Raw genomic sequence first — 16,322 nt, 5'->3', positions numbered from 1 at the left:
TGAGGAACACCAAACCAGCCACCACCACCATCACCATCATCACCTTGGATTTTTCCCCTCAAGGGCAAGACTCTCCTGCCATGAGCAGCACTTGGACAAGATCTGTGAGGAAGAGGAGCTGCAGGAGCATCTTCACTGTTGAGAAGCTCCACCACTTTGCAAACCATTGAGGTGACAGCAGTGGCACCAAGGACCTCCTCAGCCCCTTTACGGAGGACGCCTCAAACATCCCACAAACATTACGCAGACATGGAATTTCTGTGAAAATATTGGAATATATTTGAAAAGATTAATCATGGATGACTTTACAGTACCACCCCATATTTTTATCTCATACTTTATTTAACAATATTAAAGAGGCACTTTAAAAGCACACGGACAACATCATAAAACGGCGTTTCCTGCTCTCTCTCTGCTTCTCTGGACAAAATATCAAAATAAAAACTTTTGACAGAACACATTGCACCCAAGGTAAATTACCTACAATAGTTTTTTATACAATACAAAGAATTGTAAAGATACATATTAACAGAATAAAGCCTCTTTTTTTTTTTCCTTTTAACTCTAAAACAAAACAAAAAAAATCATTGCAGGACAGACGCAAAGTACTCTGACTGTTCATATCACATCAGTGCATTACTTCACCTCCTTGACTTGGGAGTATTTCAATAAAATCTTTCCATGTCCTCATTTGCACCTGAGATTTCTTTCTGGATCCAAAAGTTTGGTTGTAGAACGCGCTCGTTTAATGTGACGTAACATTTTTGACACTATGGAGTACCAGCATAGAGGAGCTTTTTCCCTAAAGTTGTGTTTTTTCCCTAAAATTGTATTTTTCCCCCTAAGTTGTATTTCTTCCCCCAGGTTGGATTTTCCCCCAAAGTTAATTTTTCTCCCTAAGACTGAATGTTTTCCCCTTTGAATTGGCCTTTTTTTTTTTTTTTAATTCTCTTTTCCTGCTCCATTTTTTTTTTTTTTTGACAGATAATCACTTCTCCCTACCAATTCCCCATTTTTTTTTTTCAATCAAGGAAGTCTGTATTCACATTACAAATGAAGAATAGCACCAGTAACTGCATAGTACAAGCGGATACCTATAGAGCCACTACGTCAATACAGTAAGAGTTTAGAAGTGATACCGTTGAGGGCACTCGGACAGTATCGGTTTTTGCTGCGGTAAATTGGCACAGTTTTCTCGTTGCACAAAAAAACCCCCCCCCACAAACAAAAAGAAAAAACACACACACGCTCACACACGCACACAAAAACCCCAAGAAACCCTAAAAAATCAGAGTTTGTCACAAGTGTCAAGGTGCAGTTTGCTCGCGGGGACGCTTCTCCTCCAGTCCCATCGTCTACAGTGGTCAAAGAGTGGCAGCATCCTCTGGAGGGCTCCGACAGCCCCAGAACCCCAGAGCTGGGTCGTCCTTCTCTTGACGATGTAGAAACAAAATTCTTAGGGATGGCTGTCAAAATATAGGACACTTGGGTCTTAATTTAATTTTTTAATTGTATCATCGCTCAGGCCAGCTCCCAATTAAATGAATTGTACGGGATTATTTGTGCAAAATCTTCCACAAAAAAAAAAAAAAACACTTCGCTTTCTACAGTGTACTGCACCTTATGAATAAGACGTCTACGGAATGAAGTTCATCTCTTCAAGTACTTTGTACAAAGATAACACAGACACAGACTCAAAAGGGTCTGAGATTTGCAAGTATCCTTATAACCTCAGCACTTCTGCAATAAAGCAATTGCTCTCAACGATTCAGTCTGCCCAAAGCGATTACAATTTCAGTTCATGAAAATCATCAGCAACATCAAAGTTCTAGCATTTGCATGATAAATCAGGTGAATTAAAGTAGATTAGTAGACACAAAGCAAACTATTTCACAGAGGCTGCAGTGCAAGTTCATTTAAGCTAGACAGAGAAATCATGCTACACAAACGAATTTAATGCTTTGATAATTTTTTTCCCTTGCAAACCCCATGAAAGCAGCTGAGGATCACCACAAGTCACTTCCATAAATTATTCTGAAGTATCTCTCCTTAGAGGAATTTTAAAGCTGGTTAATTTCTGCCCAAAGAGTTGGCTGAGCAGGTTGTTCTGGGACTCGGCGCTGTGGTAGCTGGCCGGGCCGGCCGCCTTGGCCCCGCGGTGGCCGTGCCATGAGCCCCGCGGGGACGGCGCCGGCCCCTTGGCCAGCACCTGGTGCAGGCTCTTGCCCAGGATGGCTTTCCTGCGCCTCACATCCCCGTTGGCGTGGCGGAGCTCCCCTTTCTTCTGGTTGTAAGGGTCCAGCACCATCTTCTTCAGCTGGGGGCCCATTCTAGGCTTGGGTGCCAGCTTGCTGCAGTGCGTGTCCCTCCTGCCAGGAGGGGACGGGGTGGGAGCCTCGGCGCTGCTCCAGCTGCCACGTTTGAGCTCTGCGGTGCTCTCGCTCCTGCCCGGGCATGGTGGCCGGGCTTTCTTCTTCTTCCCGTCTCCTTCCATGTTCTCCCGGGAGCCGGAGCTGCCCCGGTGGCTCAGGGACTTGTGTTCTTTCCTCCTCTTGGGGTGAAGCTTGCTGTGTCTCGTGGTGTTGCTGGCCACCTCATCTCTGGGCTGGTGGCTGCTGGATTTGCCTGTGTTGCCACTTTGTTCCTTGGTGTTAGCATTATTGTCCTTAGCCTCAGGCATGGATTTCTCCTTCCCTGAGATGGGCTGCTGAGCCTCCTCGGGGCTGCCCACACCAGGAGCAGCCTCACTGCTCACGGTTTTCTTTGGTGGCACCGCATCTTTGGAAGCTCTGTTGACTGGGGGTGATGCTGACTTGTCCTTTGGGGGCAGGGGCTGGTGGGCACCTTCTAGAGATGCTGGTTTAGCTGCACCTTCCCAGGCAGAGGCATCATTGGGGCTGCCCCATTTGTGGGTGTCCGGGGCTTGTGGAGACTCTGCCTTAGGAGAAGGAAGCTCTGAGACCTTCTTGGCAAGCTGGAGAAAAGGGATCCCTTCCACGGCGTTGGTGTCTGTGCTGGGATTTTCCAGGATACAGGCACTGAATTCATCTTTGTTGCCTGTGCTTGTTGTTTTATGGGCATCAGCACCGCCACGTTTCTGGGTCAGGAGGGGAGGGGACAGTTTTTGGTTGGTGGCCTGGTGACAAGCCAAGCCAGCAAGGTCCATGGGAAACTCAGGCGAGTCCAAGAAAGGAAGTGGTTTCCCATCAAAGGCTCCTTTCTCCAGCTCCTCGATGGACAGGCCAGGGATGTGGCTGAGCTCAGGGCTGCCAGCAGCAGCTGGTGGCAGAGATGGGGACAGGCAGGGTGGTGGTGGCAAAAGGTCAAATGGGGACTTCTCCATCTCTGCCAGGAGCTCCGAGAAGTCACCCACCATGACTTCTGCCTTCATGGAGGGCTGGGGTGCTCCCAGGCCACCAGGTGCTGTTGGGAAGGACTCAGTGGGAACCTGCAGGCTGGGGCTTCCAGCTTCCACCAGGTGAAGGTCACTCGTGGGGTCCAGGTGGACTGGTGACCTGTGTGGGACTGAGCTGCCATGGTGAGCCACCTTCTGCTTCTTGCTTGGTGGCATTCCCTCCCGGAGAGATCCGTCCTCCTTCACCTTCTCCCTGCCCTCCCTGCAGGCAGCACCAGGCCTCATAACCCCTCGGAATTTGAAAGTCTTGCTGCCGCCCGCCAGGTGCTTCTCCATGTGCCGGTCGTACTGCTCCTTCTTGGAGAAGGTGTAGTTGCACATGCTGCAGATGAAGGACTTCTTGATGACGTGCATGACGTCGGCGCAGAGCTCGCAGGCGTACAGGGTGGTGTGCTTGATCTCCTGCTCCTCCACCACGCCGTGCTCCTGGCTCAGGTGGCTCCGGAGCTCTTTGGTCTCCTGATAGAACATGGGGCACTTGTGGCACAAGTAAATCTTCTGCAAGCTGTGCACGACCAGGTGCCGCTGGAGCTTGAAGGGTTTGGGGAACTGTTTGCCACAGTGGTGGCAGTCCCGGGAGGGGTCCTTGCAGTCTGGGTGCATGGGGACAGATTTTGGGGTGCTTTCACCTTTTGCTGCGTGCTCTGGAGATGGGCTGGAGGATGCTTTGGACGAGCTGGGTGCAGGTGGCTTCACTTTGACACTGCTTTCCATGGGCTCTTTCATCACCTTCTCCTGCTCAAGGGGCACCTCCTTGGGGCTCTTGCTCTCTCTGCTGACCCCATGCCTGCTGCTGGAGTCGCCGTGCTGGGAGGACCTGGAGGGTTTGCGGCACATGATGGTGTTGAGGAAGTGTGTGACAGCAGCATTGTCCTCCCCAAAGCAGCCGGGCAGGCCCATCACCGATTTCTGCGCCTGCCCCTTGCGCGCGAACTGCGTGGCGTGCTCGCGCAGGTGCTCGTTGTACATCCAGACGTCGGAGATCTCCTTCAGGCACATCCCGCACGCCCACAGCCCGGCCTTGTTCCTGGCGTGCTTCTCCTTCAGGTGGTCCCGCAGCTGCTCCCGGGAGCTGAATTTGCGCTGGACGCACATGTAGCAGGTGGGAGGAGGGGAAGGGTTGTGGGAGAGCTTGTGGAAGTCCAGCTCCCCCAGCGTCAGGAACCACTGGAAGCAGACTTTGCATTTGTACTGCTTGTCTTTGGTTTTGATGGTGATGTCCCCGCGGTTTTTCCCCAGTTTGCCATCTTCCAGCTTGCTCCTGTGCTTGCCCGACTTTGGTTTCAAACTCACAGCGCTGTCGTCGTCATGGCCAGGAAGATCCTCGCAAGGGCTGAAGAAGCACATGTCTCTCATTTTCAGCTTTGCATTCAGCATCTCGATGTCAATGGTGTGAAATTCAGGGGAGTCTGAATCCCCGTTATCTTTGGCATTGTAGGATTCCTCTGCCAGGTCAGGGGGCTCAGAGTTCACTTCCTGGAGCGAATGCTCATCCTCAAGGTCCATCAGAGGCTCAAACATGTCCTCGGCAGAGAGGCTTTCCCCCTCCTTCTCCAGACTGCCCCAAATGTTCAAGCTGGGGACGTTGTCCATGTGGCTGTTTTGGCACAAGAAGGTCAGCATGTTGTCCTCCAGGTCAATGTCCTCCTTCCCTTGGTCGGTCACCTCCTGGTCCAACCTCATTTCGATGTTTTTAGATCCATCTGGAGCAGCATCTCCGCTCTTTGCCTTGCCGCCATGACACATGTTCAGCATCAGGGCATCGTCAACGGAGACGGTCTCATACTCACCAGGGTCCTCCCTGGTGACGCAGAAGGAGCTGGTGTCGCTGAGGTCAGAGGCCAGGCGGATGGTGAAGAAGTCGATGGCCCCCGCTGGCTGCAGGCTGACATCGGGGACAGGTTTGGGTTTCTTGCTGCGCTTCCCGTACACCCGCGTGCACTTCCTTCGGACAAGCTGCTCATCCCTGGGGAACAGCTGGGAGAAGGTGGAATCATCGTCAAAAAAGCCCTGGAGGTCTGAGGAGGCCGTGCTGTCCCCGCAGAGCTCCCTGCCTGGTGGCACATCTGCCTTCACCCAGCGCTTTGGCTCTGCAGGAGGAGGGCTGGTTCTCGGCGAGCTCTGCAGAGCACCATGCCCAGGAACATCCGGGGTGGTTCCCAAATCCTGGTTCTCCAGCAGCAAAACCCTTTCAGCAGGAGCTGCGGGACCCTGCAGGGCACCACTCCAGTCCCTAGTGTCACTGCCTGCCACAGGACTGTCCCTTGTCCCAGCATCCATGTCCTCTGTGCCATCAGCACCACGATGCTGCTCTGTGCCCACCTTGCCCCATCCCTTCGCCACTTGCTCCACAAACCCACTGATCCATTTTTTGCAAGCCTGCGTGTCTTCCACTGCATCTGGATCTTCCACCTGCCCAGGACAGGTGACCTTGCCCGTGGCTGTCTCCTTGCTGACCATCTCCTTCAGAGACCCCATCCTGCTGCCCAGGTCTTCCTCAAGCTTGGCTGCACCAGAGGACTCTTTGGCTTTTTGGGAGCGCTGTGCTGTGCTGGTCCTGTTTTGCTCCTCTGTGGAGATGCAACCCTCTGGCTCCTGCAAGCCCTCCATGATCTGGGGCAGGCTGGAGCTGAGGGCAGCAGGACCTGTGCTCTCCTCCAGCTCACAGGGACGATTCCTGCTGGGAAACACCTTCGCTTTCCTTCGCCTCACTTTCCTGTTGAGCTGCTTCTCAGAACTGCTGTTCTCCTCACCGAGATCTTTGCTTTGGCTCCTTCTGCCCTTTTCTCCTTTCCTGGTCTGCCATCCTGAATCCTTCCCAGTCGCTGCCTCTCCCGATCCCCTTGCCTTCAGGCGTGGTCCCTTTGCCTTCACCTCCCTCTGCAGGACGCGAGTGTGGTGCAGCTCCTGGGACATCTCCAAGGAGATCACACTGAGGTCGCTAAGCACCCTGCTCACCACCTCCTGCATCTGCGTGCTGGGCTCTTTCTCCAGGTCTGGGAGTATTTTCTTGGGGATGCGTTCAACGGTGGAGGTCAGTGCCTGTGAGCTGCAGGTTCTGTCTTTGGCTGATGCCTTCGGGCTCCTCCTGGGCACCTTTTGGGATGATTTTGATGTCTTGTGAGCAGGAATCAGAGAGGACCTGGGAGCCCTGCTGGGCTGTGGCAAACCACCATTCTTCACCTGGTGCTTGACAGCTTTGTGCCTGGTCAGGCCGGGCTTGGAGCGGAAAGTGGCTGAACAAATGTCACAGGTCACTGGGAGTCCATTGGGCTTCCTTCCTTTGTGGAGCTCATTTTGGGATGGGTCTGGAGTATTGCTGGGTGTGTAGTCCTCTCCTTGGCCCATGCTGTTCAACACACAACCCCCAGCTTCTGCAACCCCATGGCTTTTGGAGTTCTCCCCTTTTAAACTCTTTCCTTCACTCTCTGTGGTTTTGGAAAGACCAAGTCTCACCTCTGCTGCCCCTGGAAACTCGTGGCCATTTAATTCAGCAGGACCAAGATCTCCAACCCTTGTAAGACATCTGCTGATGGCAGCTGACATGTCTTGAACAGCAAAACCATTGCACAAAGCCTCTGGTTCACTTGGATGCTTATCCCTGACATGGGAGCAATTCTCAAGCTTGTTCTCTTGGTTCAGGCTGACCTCCCTTTCTTCCACAGGCAGAAGATCCTCTGTGGGCTGGGTTGGGTAATCCTGGGTTTCTGGAGGGGTGGAGTTAATGACTGTGTCTGTGATGGCACACTCTTGGTTTTCTTTAACATTTGGCAGCACAGCACTGGTGTTTTCGGGGATCTCTCTCCCAACACCCTTTTGGTGGAAAGGCGGAGAGCAGGGAAGAGAACAGTCCTTCCCAGGCGGCTCCTGGGGACCACCCATCTCCAAGGCAGAGCCCACCAGACCATCCCCATGCAGCAGAGTGCAGGGTCTCACTGTCCCCTCTCTTCCAGGTGATTCACAGCTACCCAAAACACCATCAGGGAGGTGATGAGGATGTTCCTCAGCCGCTTCTGTTGGCACAGCCCCGCAGGGATGCAGCGAGGGAGGGAAGGCAGGTGCCCCTTCCCATGTCCCTTGCTCTGCTGGGCTCACAGTGTGATGGATGTGATGGCTGCTGGCCTCGGGAGGACAACTCTTTGTGATGGATGAACTTGGTGCTGCAAGCAGGGAGGAGCTGTATTTCTTCTCATCTGAGAGCTGAGTGCCTAAACTGGGGACCTCTTCTCCCTCAGTCCCACTTCTCTGCAAGCATTTGAGGTTGGAATATTTGGCTGGTGAGAGCAGGCTGGCTGGAGACTCCCCTGTGCAATCACAGCCATTGAGGGACAACTTGCCATTCCCTTCTCTAGGAACATCTGCACTGACCATGCTAGCTTTTATCTCCATCCCCAAACTGCGATCCTGGTGGAGATCCCCCTCAGAGGGACCAAAGGGGCTGACAGGACTGGTGGGGGCACTGCCCTGGTGCTGTACCCCCTTCCCCACCCAACTCCTTTCCAGCCTCTCTCCCTCCTCTCTGCCCAGCGTTTCTTCCTCGAGCAAACCACGGCTGGGGTGGGATTGCTCATGTTTCCTAAATGCCAAGGTCGCTGTGTTGTTATCTCCCTCCTGCTCTTCCCTGAGCTGATCATCTTTCCTCCCCTGCCCTGGCAGCGAGGTCACGGCGGTGCTGCTGGGTGGTGAGAGGTCATCGTGCTCCTGGGAAACACCATCTGCAGGGATATTAATGTCCCTCGGCTCTGGGGCTTCATTTGCTAAGTGCTGCAGCTCTGTTACATTATTGTGCACCTCCAGCTTTGCCGACGTGGATTGTTTTGCATGGTGAGAGCCCTCTGCACCCAACAGCTCCAGCTGCTCACATCCACTGGGAGAAAGCACCTCTGTCCCTGGAGCAGTGATATTTCCAGTGCTGTTTCCACTGGGGAGATCCCCTTCCCCTTGGGTCTGATTTTCTCCTTCCAAGGCAGCACTGCTCTGCTCCTGGTGCTCTGTCTGGATGTGGGTGGTGGCACAGGGAGCCAGCAGCCCGGGGAAGCAGGGCATCAACAGCTCCTCCTCGTTGTTCTTCACCGTCCGGGCAACAAAGAGCTGGAGCTGCTGCAGAGGGTTGGCAGATGCCTCCTGGGATGCCCCCATCATCTCCTGGGAAGGGTGATCGGTCTCCTTGGGTGCACTCAGCATCTCAAGGAACAGCACTTTGGGCTTGAAGGCTTTGTCACTGGGTGCAGGTCTTTGATAGGTGTTGGGACTCTTCCTCTCCTCCGTCTCCTCCACCAGCCCAGGCCCATCACCACCCCCTTTGAAATCCACAGCATTTTTCACTGTTTTGGGAGGCTCAGTCCTGCTCAAGGGTTTTTCCTCTGTATCTGGGACCTCTTTGACATGAGGTGAAAAGGCGAGATCCAAGGCTGGGGCGGGACCCTGCTGAAAGCCAAACTGGGGTTTAGGGTTTGGAAGATCGGCATCAAACTTCTCCATCTCTGCAGGATCAGTGTCTGCTTTCCCTGGCATGGGGAAGCCCTCAGCACTGCACTGGCATGGCAGGGGGTCTTTGGTTACTTCTGCTGCACCCATGGTCTCGGGGAACATGGAGTTGGTGACAACAGGAGGACTTTTTGTCACAGGGCTGGTGTAGATGGGAGCCTCTGTTTGGTCAGTTGTGCTTGAGCCAGGTAGACTTTTGGAAGAAGCCCCATTTTCCATCTTCCTGAGGTCTCTTTCCTCAGTGGCCTCAGCTCCCTGGAGCTGCTCACTGCTGTCTTTGGAGCAGAAATGGTTCGTGGCCAGCGGGGCTGGGATGCCCATCCGGGTTTCCAGCGAGCCCAGCTCCAGCGGGCACGCCCAGGGCTCCCTGGGTCTCTCGTAGTCCTCATGGGCAACCACCACGTCTGGCTTGTCCCCTGCCAGCCTCTCCCCAGTGCAGAGGCTCGATCTGCCCAGCTCACCTGCCAAAACCAGCCCTTTCTCCTGGCCTGCCTCTGGCTCTGCCGGCAGCACCGGGAACCGCTCGGCACCCTGTGCTCGCAGGTGGGCAGCCACGTTTGGCTCGGGTTTCTGGAGGGTGACGGCCACCTCGGAGTCCAGCTTGCCGCTCTGCAGTTGGCTTTCCAGCTCTGTGACCAAGCGCTTGATCTCCAGCTCGTCATCCGAAATGTTGCTCATGAAAGCCACGCTGTAATCTGTGATCCTATCTGGCAGCGGCAGGGAGAGCTGGCTGCTGGGCACAGCTCCTTCCTGCTCCTCGGGGAACTTCTTGGCCGGTGGCTTCTCCACAGAGAGGCTGTGGAACTGAGCCATGTCTTCTGGCAGCATGGGAGCCACGTCCTCCATGAGGGACCAGTCCTTCTCGGGCAGGAAGGGCGGGTAGGGCTGCTCGAAGGGCAGCGGCTTGCGGGGGGCACAGGGGAAGGGTGTCACATATCCGTCCTTGCCCTCGTAGGGATCAAACTCAGAGACGGGCAGCTCGCCAAATATCGACGAGGAGTCAAAGCCGAGAGGGGAGGACACTTTGCCCTGCGGCATCTCCGTGGCGAAAGGGGAGATGCTGGAGTGCTTCTGCTCAAAGGAGCTGGCGCTGATGTCATCCCGGCACAGGTACATGTCATCCATGTGGGAGGAACCCAGGGCTGGGGGCTTTGGGAAGAGGTTGTCCTCGTAGTGACCAGGAAGGCCTTTGGGATCAAAAAATGTGTTGTCACTGCTGGCATAGGGATCGGGTGTCTTGGCAGCGAGCATCACTCCCACTGCATCCCCCCCGTAGCTGGGAGCTGCTGTGGGACTGGGATAATCCTTCTGAGTGTCACAGAGCCCCTGTCCTTTTGTGAATTTGATTCCTGCTTCCGAGCAAGTGGCACTCCCACAGCCAGGACTCGATTTGTTACTGCTGTGAGGTGCAGCAATCACCTCCTCTGCGTGGTACTTCAGCCCTTCACTTGAGAAAGGGGCAAACTGCTGCCTCTGGTGGTCCATGGTGAGCTCAGGAGAGCCCTGAGCCTGCAGGGTGGGCTCTCCTGCCTCACCCAGGAGCTTTGCTGCTCCTCTGGGCTCTTCCAGCCCCTCCTTAGAGGAGAAGCTGGCAGGGCTCCTGCCTGGGGTGGCCGTGCTGGGCATTTGCCTTTCCTGGGGCTGCAGTGATGGCTCCTCCTTTGCACAGTCCATGGCAGCAACATCTGGTTCAGTACTTGGCCGTGTCCTGGAGCCTGCCAGCAAAGGCCTGGCTGAGCCAAACCTCCTGCTCCCCCTGGGAATGTCCTCTTTGCTCTCCTGGCTCATCTTTGGGCTGCTGTGCTGGGGAGGGCTGAGGGGAGTCCTTGGCACATGGGCTGGGCTGCCCGAGCGCCTCCTCCTCTGTAAGCCACCCTTGTCACCAGCCCCACCAGCGCAGGGTGGGCTCGTGCCCATCTCCCTGGGCACGCTGTGGTTGCTGCCAGCAGGTGAGTGGCTGCTTCTCCTTTGGGCTCTGGCAGCACAATCCTCTTCCTCAGCATCCTCCTGACTCGGGACATCCCCGTCCTCCCGTGCCTCCCTTTTCTGACCGTCCCTTTTCCGGCTGTAGCTCCAGTCTGGGTCTTTCTCTCTGGCCCTCTCACTCCTGCCCAGGCGTTTCTTGCTGAAGCTGTACTTGCTCCTCCCCATGAATCTTGTGCCACGCTTCCTCCTGCCCCGGGGCTTGCTGCACTCTGCCCCCTCCTCATCCGAGTCAGACACGTAGTCGTATTCCCTCAGCCCACCCTCCTTGGTGGCTGCCAGTGGCTTCTCGTTGGCCTGGGGCACCTGGGCCTGCTTGCTGCTCTTCACCTGCAGCTTGTGGAGCTTGTTCTTCTGCTGCACGATCTTGTGGATGAGCTCCTTGCTCCACGTCCCGCTTCGGGGCTTCCTCTTCCTCACGTCCTTCATGGAGAACCGCGGCGGCTTGGAGCTCTTGGAGGCCATGCCTGGCCCCACCTCGTTCTTGGCAGGGTCTTGGCCGAGTTTCCTGGGGGTGCTGGCTGGTGGGATGCTGTTTTTCCTGCCTGCCCTCAGCCTGGCTGTCCTCTCTGCTCCCTCTGGCCCAGGACCCGGCTCCTGAGGTGCCACCCTCCGTGCCACCCTCCCTTTGTGGCGGTGCCGCTTTCCTGCCCCTCTCTTCACCTGCTCCCCATCTTCAAAAAAACAGCCAGCCTTGGCCTCTCCTGCTGCCTTCTCCTCTGCTGCCTGCTTGGATTTGCTCTCCGAGGCCTGCCCTTCCTTGGCCTTGTGGGCCGTGCCAGCCGCCTTCATGCCCGGCAGCTCCTCATCGGCGAAGACGTCGATGAAGCTGCTGTCGATCTCGGGGTTATCAGACTGGTACCCCAGGCCGTTGAGGGCCTCGGTGATCAGGCTGTCCAGCTTGGCATCGTCGATGTCCAGGTCGGAAGCGCTGAGCGGGAGGGAGCCGGCGGCCAGGCCGTGGAAGAGGCCGCCCTTCAGAGCATCCTCCTTGCCCTCGCTTTTGCCTTCCCCGTCCAGCAAGAAATCATCACTCTTGTTTAACGCTAATAGATGTCCCTGGGGGTCTGGAGAGAGCGCCAGGCCGGGGGTTTTGGGAGGCTCTGGTGGGAGCACCTTGCGCCCCTCAGCTGCACGGGGAGTATCCCTAGGCTCTGCCTGGGCAGAGGGGTGGGAGGCACAGAACTGGCGGTGCTGCAGGAAGGAGGACAGGTTGCTGTAGTTCTGGTCACACTGTCTGCAGGTCAGCAGCACGTCCAGCTGGTCCAGGCTGGCACTGCTCAGGGAGGTGGCCAGCAGGTGATGGGAGGAGTAGGGTGGTGGAAGCTGCTCCCCATCCAGTCCATCCGAGCATCCTTTGGCCACCTCCCCGCTGGGTTGGTGGAACGGGCTGCCCGGGGCACATTTCAGGAGGCTGTCCTCTTTCAGAGCATCCGGAGGGAAGCTGAACGACTTGACAGAGTCCGGGGGGTGGTAATGAAGTGAGCTGGGACTCAGCACCTCGGAGGGGTGGAAGGCTTTGTTGGCATCCTTGGCGTGGCAGGGGTGCTGGAAGAAGGGCGAGGGTGTCAGCGCTCCGGACATCTGGCTGTCCTCGAAGTTGAGTGGGCTGCTGGACATGGGGGACAGCGATGAGCAGGTGCTGCCACACGTGGGGTTGGGGACAGGGGACGGCAGTGGGGACTCACAAGGGGAGGCAGCTGCCAAGGCTGATGGTGGCAGGACCAGCCCTGAGCCCGATGAACTCCTTGAGGGAGGAGGAGCTGCTGGAGCCATAGTGTAGAACAGGGCTTTGCTTCTTGAGTCGCAGGCAGGAGACCCTGGTTCCTTCCCACTCTCAAAGGAGAAAGCTCCCGTCACGCTGGGATCTCCCCTCTGCAGGCTCTCTCCTGATAACAGCTTTTTGCTGTGGTACCCCGGAGAATTGCTTATGGGGGGCCCTTTCTGGGCTTTCCCGCTGCCCTGCCAGTCCGATGTGCCCAGGGGGAAGGGGAGCTTCTGGCTGCTGATGTATCTCGACAGCTCCAGCCTGTTGGCACCGGGCACTGCAGGAGGGACGTGCATCTGCTGCCAAGGCAGCCTGGCATTTTTCTGCCTGTGCTGCCTCTGCTCGGGGCCAGACTGGCACTCGAATGAGAACTGGTTTCCAACAGGGTTTGAATAAGGTGCTGAATTCTGGTTCATGGGAGAAAACGCCTTCGTGGCACCTTCCCAAGCTTGCACAAGCCGGGGGTGAGTGGGTGCCGTAGTGGGAATGCTCGTCTCGAAAGGCACGGCTCCCGCGGGGGAGCTGCAATAGGCCTTGCTCTGAAAGTGCACTTGGGACAGGGACTTTGGTGGCACGCTCCTTCTCAGGGGGCTGCTCTGCGCCAGCAGCCGCGGGCCGGGGACGCCGTCCTTGGCCGAGGCTTGCCTCTTCCCCACCGGCTTTGGCATGGCAGGCGAGTGTAAACTAGACGGAAAAACAGCTTGGTTTTCTTGGAAAGTGCTTGGGTTTTGGTCGATAGCACCAGATGACGGGAGAGCACCAGTGGGCTCGGCGGGATGCTCGGCCCTGCCCTTGCAGCAGGGCAAGGAGCCGTGGTGCAGGGCCGGAGGGGGCGGCGGATGCAGGAAGGGTGGCGGTGGCGGCGGTGGTGCGGGCAGCCCGTAGAGCCTCCCCTCGGGGGACACGCTCTCGTAGGAGCCCCCACCCGGCGGCTCCTCCGGCCACTCTCTGGGGGACGAGTGGAAGGCGAAGGCAGCGGGAGCCAGCTGGGCGGTGGCGGTCATTCCCACGTCCAGGTACTCCTGGCTGCTGTGGAACTGCTCCTTGCCCGCCTCGTGGAGCAGCTGGAAGGGGAACTGGCACGGCAAAGCCCCCAGGCCGTGCACAGTGACTTTGCCACCCTCGGAGAAGGAGCTGGGCTTCTGCACCGAGATCCCGTAGGTAGCACCGGCAAAGCTCTTCTCCGGGGAAGGCCAGGACTCGGTCCGATTTGCCTGGAACTCTAAATAATGTAGCTGCCCATGGGTGCCGGGGCTCTTGAGGGGGATGCTGGCGGCGGGGGGCTGCCCCTTGGGGCCGGGCTGTGAGGTATAACTGGCGGAGGTCCGGCTGCTGGCGGTGTCAGGGAAGCAGCGGCCGAAGGTGATTTCCTCCGGCCGGAGCTCAGCGTCGCGCTGGGCGATGCCGGGCACATGGAAGCGGTAGCTGCCGGCCGTGGGGGTCACCTCCGGCTTCTTTGGGGGCGTCACCTTCTGCTGTGGGTAGGCGATGCCGATGGTGGGGCTGGGCCGGGCGCCGGCGATGCTGAGCCGGTAGAGCTGCTGGTGGCCCCGCTCGCCCTTGGCCGAGCGCCGGCCGCGGTCCCGGGCCCGGCCCTTCCCCGGCGGGGACAGTGGGGACAGCGGGCTGCCCTTGGCCTCTCCCCAGGTGCTGTCATTGCTGAACTTGGGCTTGCACTGCAGGGATTTGAAGTCGATCTTCCCCGCTTGCTGCGGCCGGATCACGGCTTCCCGCTGGCTGTGGGGCTCCTTGTCCTTGGGGAAGGGGGCTGTCCCCTCCCCACCCAGCGCCCTGCCATTCTTGTCCCCGCAGCCTTCACAGCCAAAATCCTTGTCGGGCTCCTTGGGGCCAGCCTCAGTATCGCTGATGGTGTAAACATGCTGGGTCTCTCCAGTCATGATACCGAGGAGGGGACAAGGCTAGAGAGCCCCGCTGTCCCGTTCCTGTCCCGCTGCGAGCTGCTGTGCCCCTGTCACGGGCATGGTCCCCCTCCGATGGGCACCGGCAGAGGGGCAGCAGCTCCCCGGGGCCGGGCTGCGGGTGGGTCCCGAGGGCCACCAGGGCTCTGCCGCATCCTCCAGACCTGCAGGGAACAGGAGACAAGAGGGGAAGGCTGGGAGTCAGTCAGGGAAGGGGCCAGGAGAGATTTTGGCCCCTTTTCTTGGGCTGTGGTTGGAGGAGGGGGCATGGCAACCCTCCCACTGGGTTGAAGCCCTGCAGCTTCGGGCTCTTCAAAGGATGCTCAGAGCGGTTCACCTCTGGCAAAAGCTGCTGAGGAAGCACTTTTTTTCCTCCCGGGAAAGCTATTTCTGGGTTAGTTCTTAGCGACATAAGCAGAAAAAGATGACAGAAGAGCTCCACCTACGGATTAGTGGGAAGGGCTGTCGGGATGGGCTGGGAGAGGCATCCTGGGAAGGGCTCTCCGTCCCCATGTCCCCGAGTGCCTGTGTCCTCATGTTCCCGTGTCCCCAGGTCCCCGCTGCTGGAGGGAAGGCGAAGGGAAAGGATTTTGCACTTTCCCCCTGGAGCTGCCCCTCATTGCTCTGAAATCCTTGGAGAAAGGACTTCACCAGGCTCCCTGCGAATTGCCCCGGAAATTTTAGATGTTATAAAGGAGGCAAAACCAGAAAAGCTGAGTCCCGAATTTACCAGCTGATTTTACAACCCAGACCTCGGGGCGTTGGACGCGGAGCACAAGTCAAGCGCAGCCTTTTAAAAGGCGCCACCAGGATTTTATATGAAGAAGGTTTTAATAAAAAGAAGGGTGAAGTTTAGCTTTAAAGAGTGTGTTTTCTAAAGAGAAGTCTGCTGGAAACAGTGAGGGGTTTTTTCTCCTCCCTCACTGGAAATGTTTCTTTACCATCTGCTGCAGTGGGTCAGGGCACGGCGCTGCTGGGAGGGCATGAGCAGCAGGAAATTAAGTTTATTCCTCTGTTTCTGGGTGTAATTCCCACACATCCCAACCCCACTGGCTTCACCCATCCTGCCCTGGAGTGACCTGAGCACAGAAGATTTTCCAAGGAAAAAGGGAGCGCCCTGCATCTATCCAGGACCTCACCTCCCCATTCCCACCTGGAATCTGAGCACCCAGCACCCCCAACGCTGTGTTAATTTGGGATATTCGGGATAGACAGGGGTGGCTGCATCCCCCCTCTCTGGTTCCAGCTCCCAGGCCTGAATTCCTCCCCAATGTCACACCCTGCAGAGTGAAACGGATCCGGGGTCGGGGCCGAGCGCGCGGCTCCGCGGCCAAAGCTCACACGCGGCCCTTTGGCACAAAGGGCTCTGCTGGGAAAACAATGCCCCACTTATGCCTGCGCCAGCCATGGCTCCAGAGCCCGCGAGCTGCTGTTTAAATTTGCAAAGGCTCCTTGCCAAGATAAAATACCCAAGGCCAGCGCTCGCTACATTATCACAGTCGGGCTTTTCAGCCACATAAAGGAGCCTTTTTTTGTTTTTGCCAGGGAAAGGCTCAGCCGTGTGGCTGGAAAGCTGCAGGATTTGCATGGCAAGGGCTGTGCTGAGCGCCAGGAGACACAAACATCCTGCTCCCTGTGCTGGCACAGGTGTGGGGATGGGGACAGCAGGGCTGGTGGCACGCAAGTCTGTCTCACTGCTGATGGGACCCACGTCCTGCTGGCAGTGGCAGAGCCTGGGCAGGAAATGGGT

The 16,322-nt window shown here is 57.0% G+C and overlaps 1 protein-coding gene across 1 annotated transcript; it reads right to left on the bottom strand.

Annotated features, from left to right (window-relative positions):
- Positions 1 to 2,029: 2,029 nt before the first annotated feature.
- Positions 2,030 to 14,551, bottom strand: ZNF469 (zinc finger protein 469). The gene is made up of 2 exons (XM_058813791.1): positions 7,599 to 14,551; positions 2,030 to 7,307 (listed from the first exon to the last, which is right to left on the bottom strand). Exons 1-2 carry the CDS (start codon positions 14,549 to 14,551, stop codon positions 2,030 to 2,032), a joined length of 12,231 nt encoding a protein of 4,076 aa, XP_058669774.1.
- Positions 14,552 to 16,322: the final 1,771 nt, after the last annotated feature.

This window comes from Ammospiza caudacuta, chromosome 13 (assembly GCF_027887145.1).
Source record: "Ammospiza caudacuta isolate bAmmCau1 chromosome 13, bAmmCau1.pri, whole genome shotgun sequence".
NCBI lineage: Eukaryota > Metazoa > Chordata > Aves > Passeriformes > Passerellidae > Ammospiza > Ammospiza caudacuta.
The sequence above is the reverse complement of the archived record's forward strand: the minus strand, read 5'-3'. Positions and strand labels throughout refer to the sequence as shown.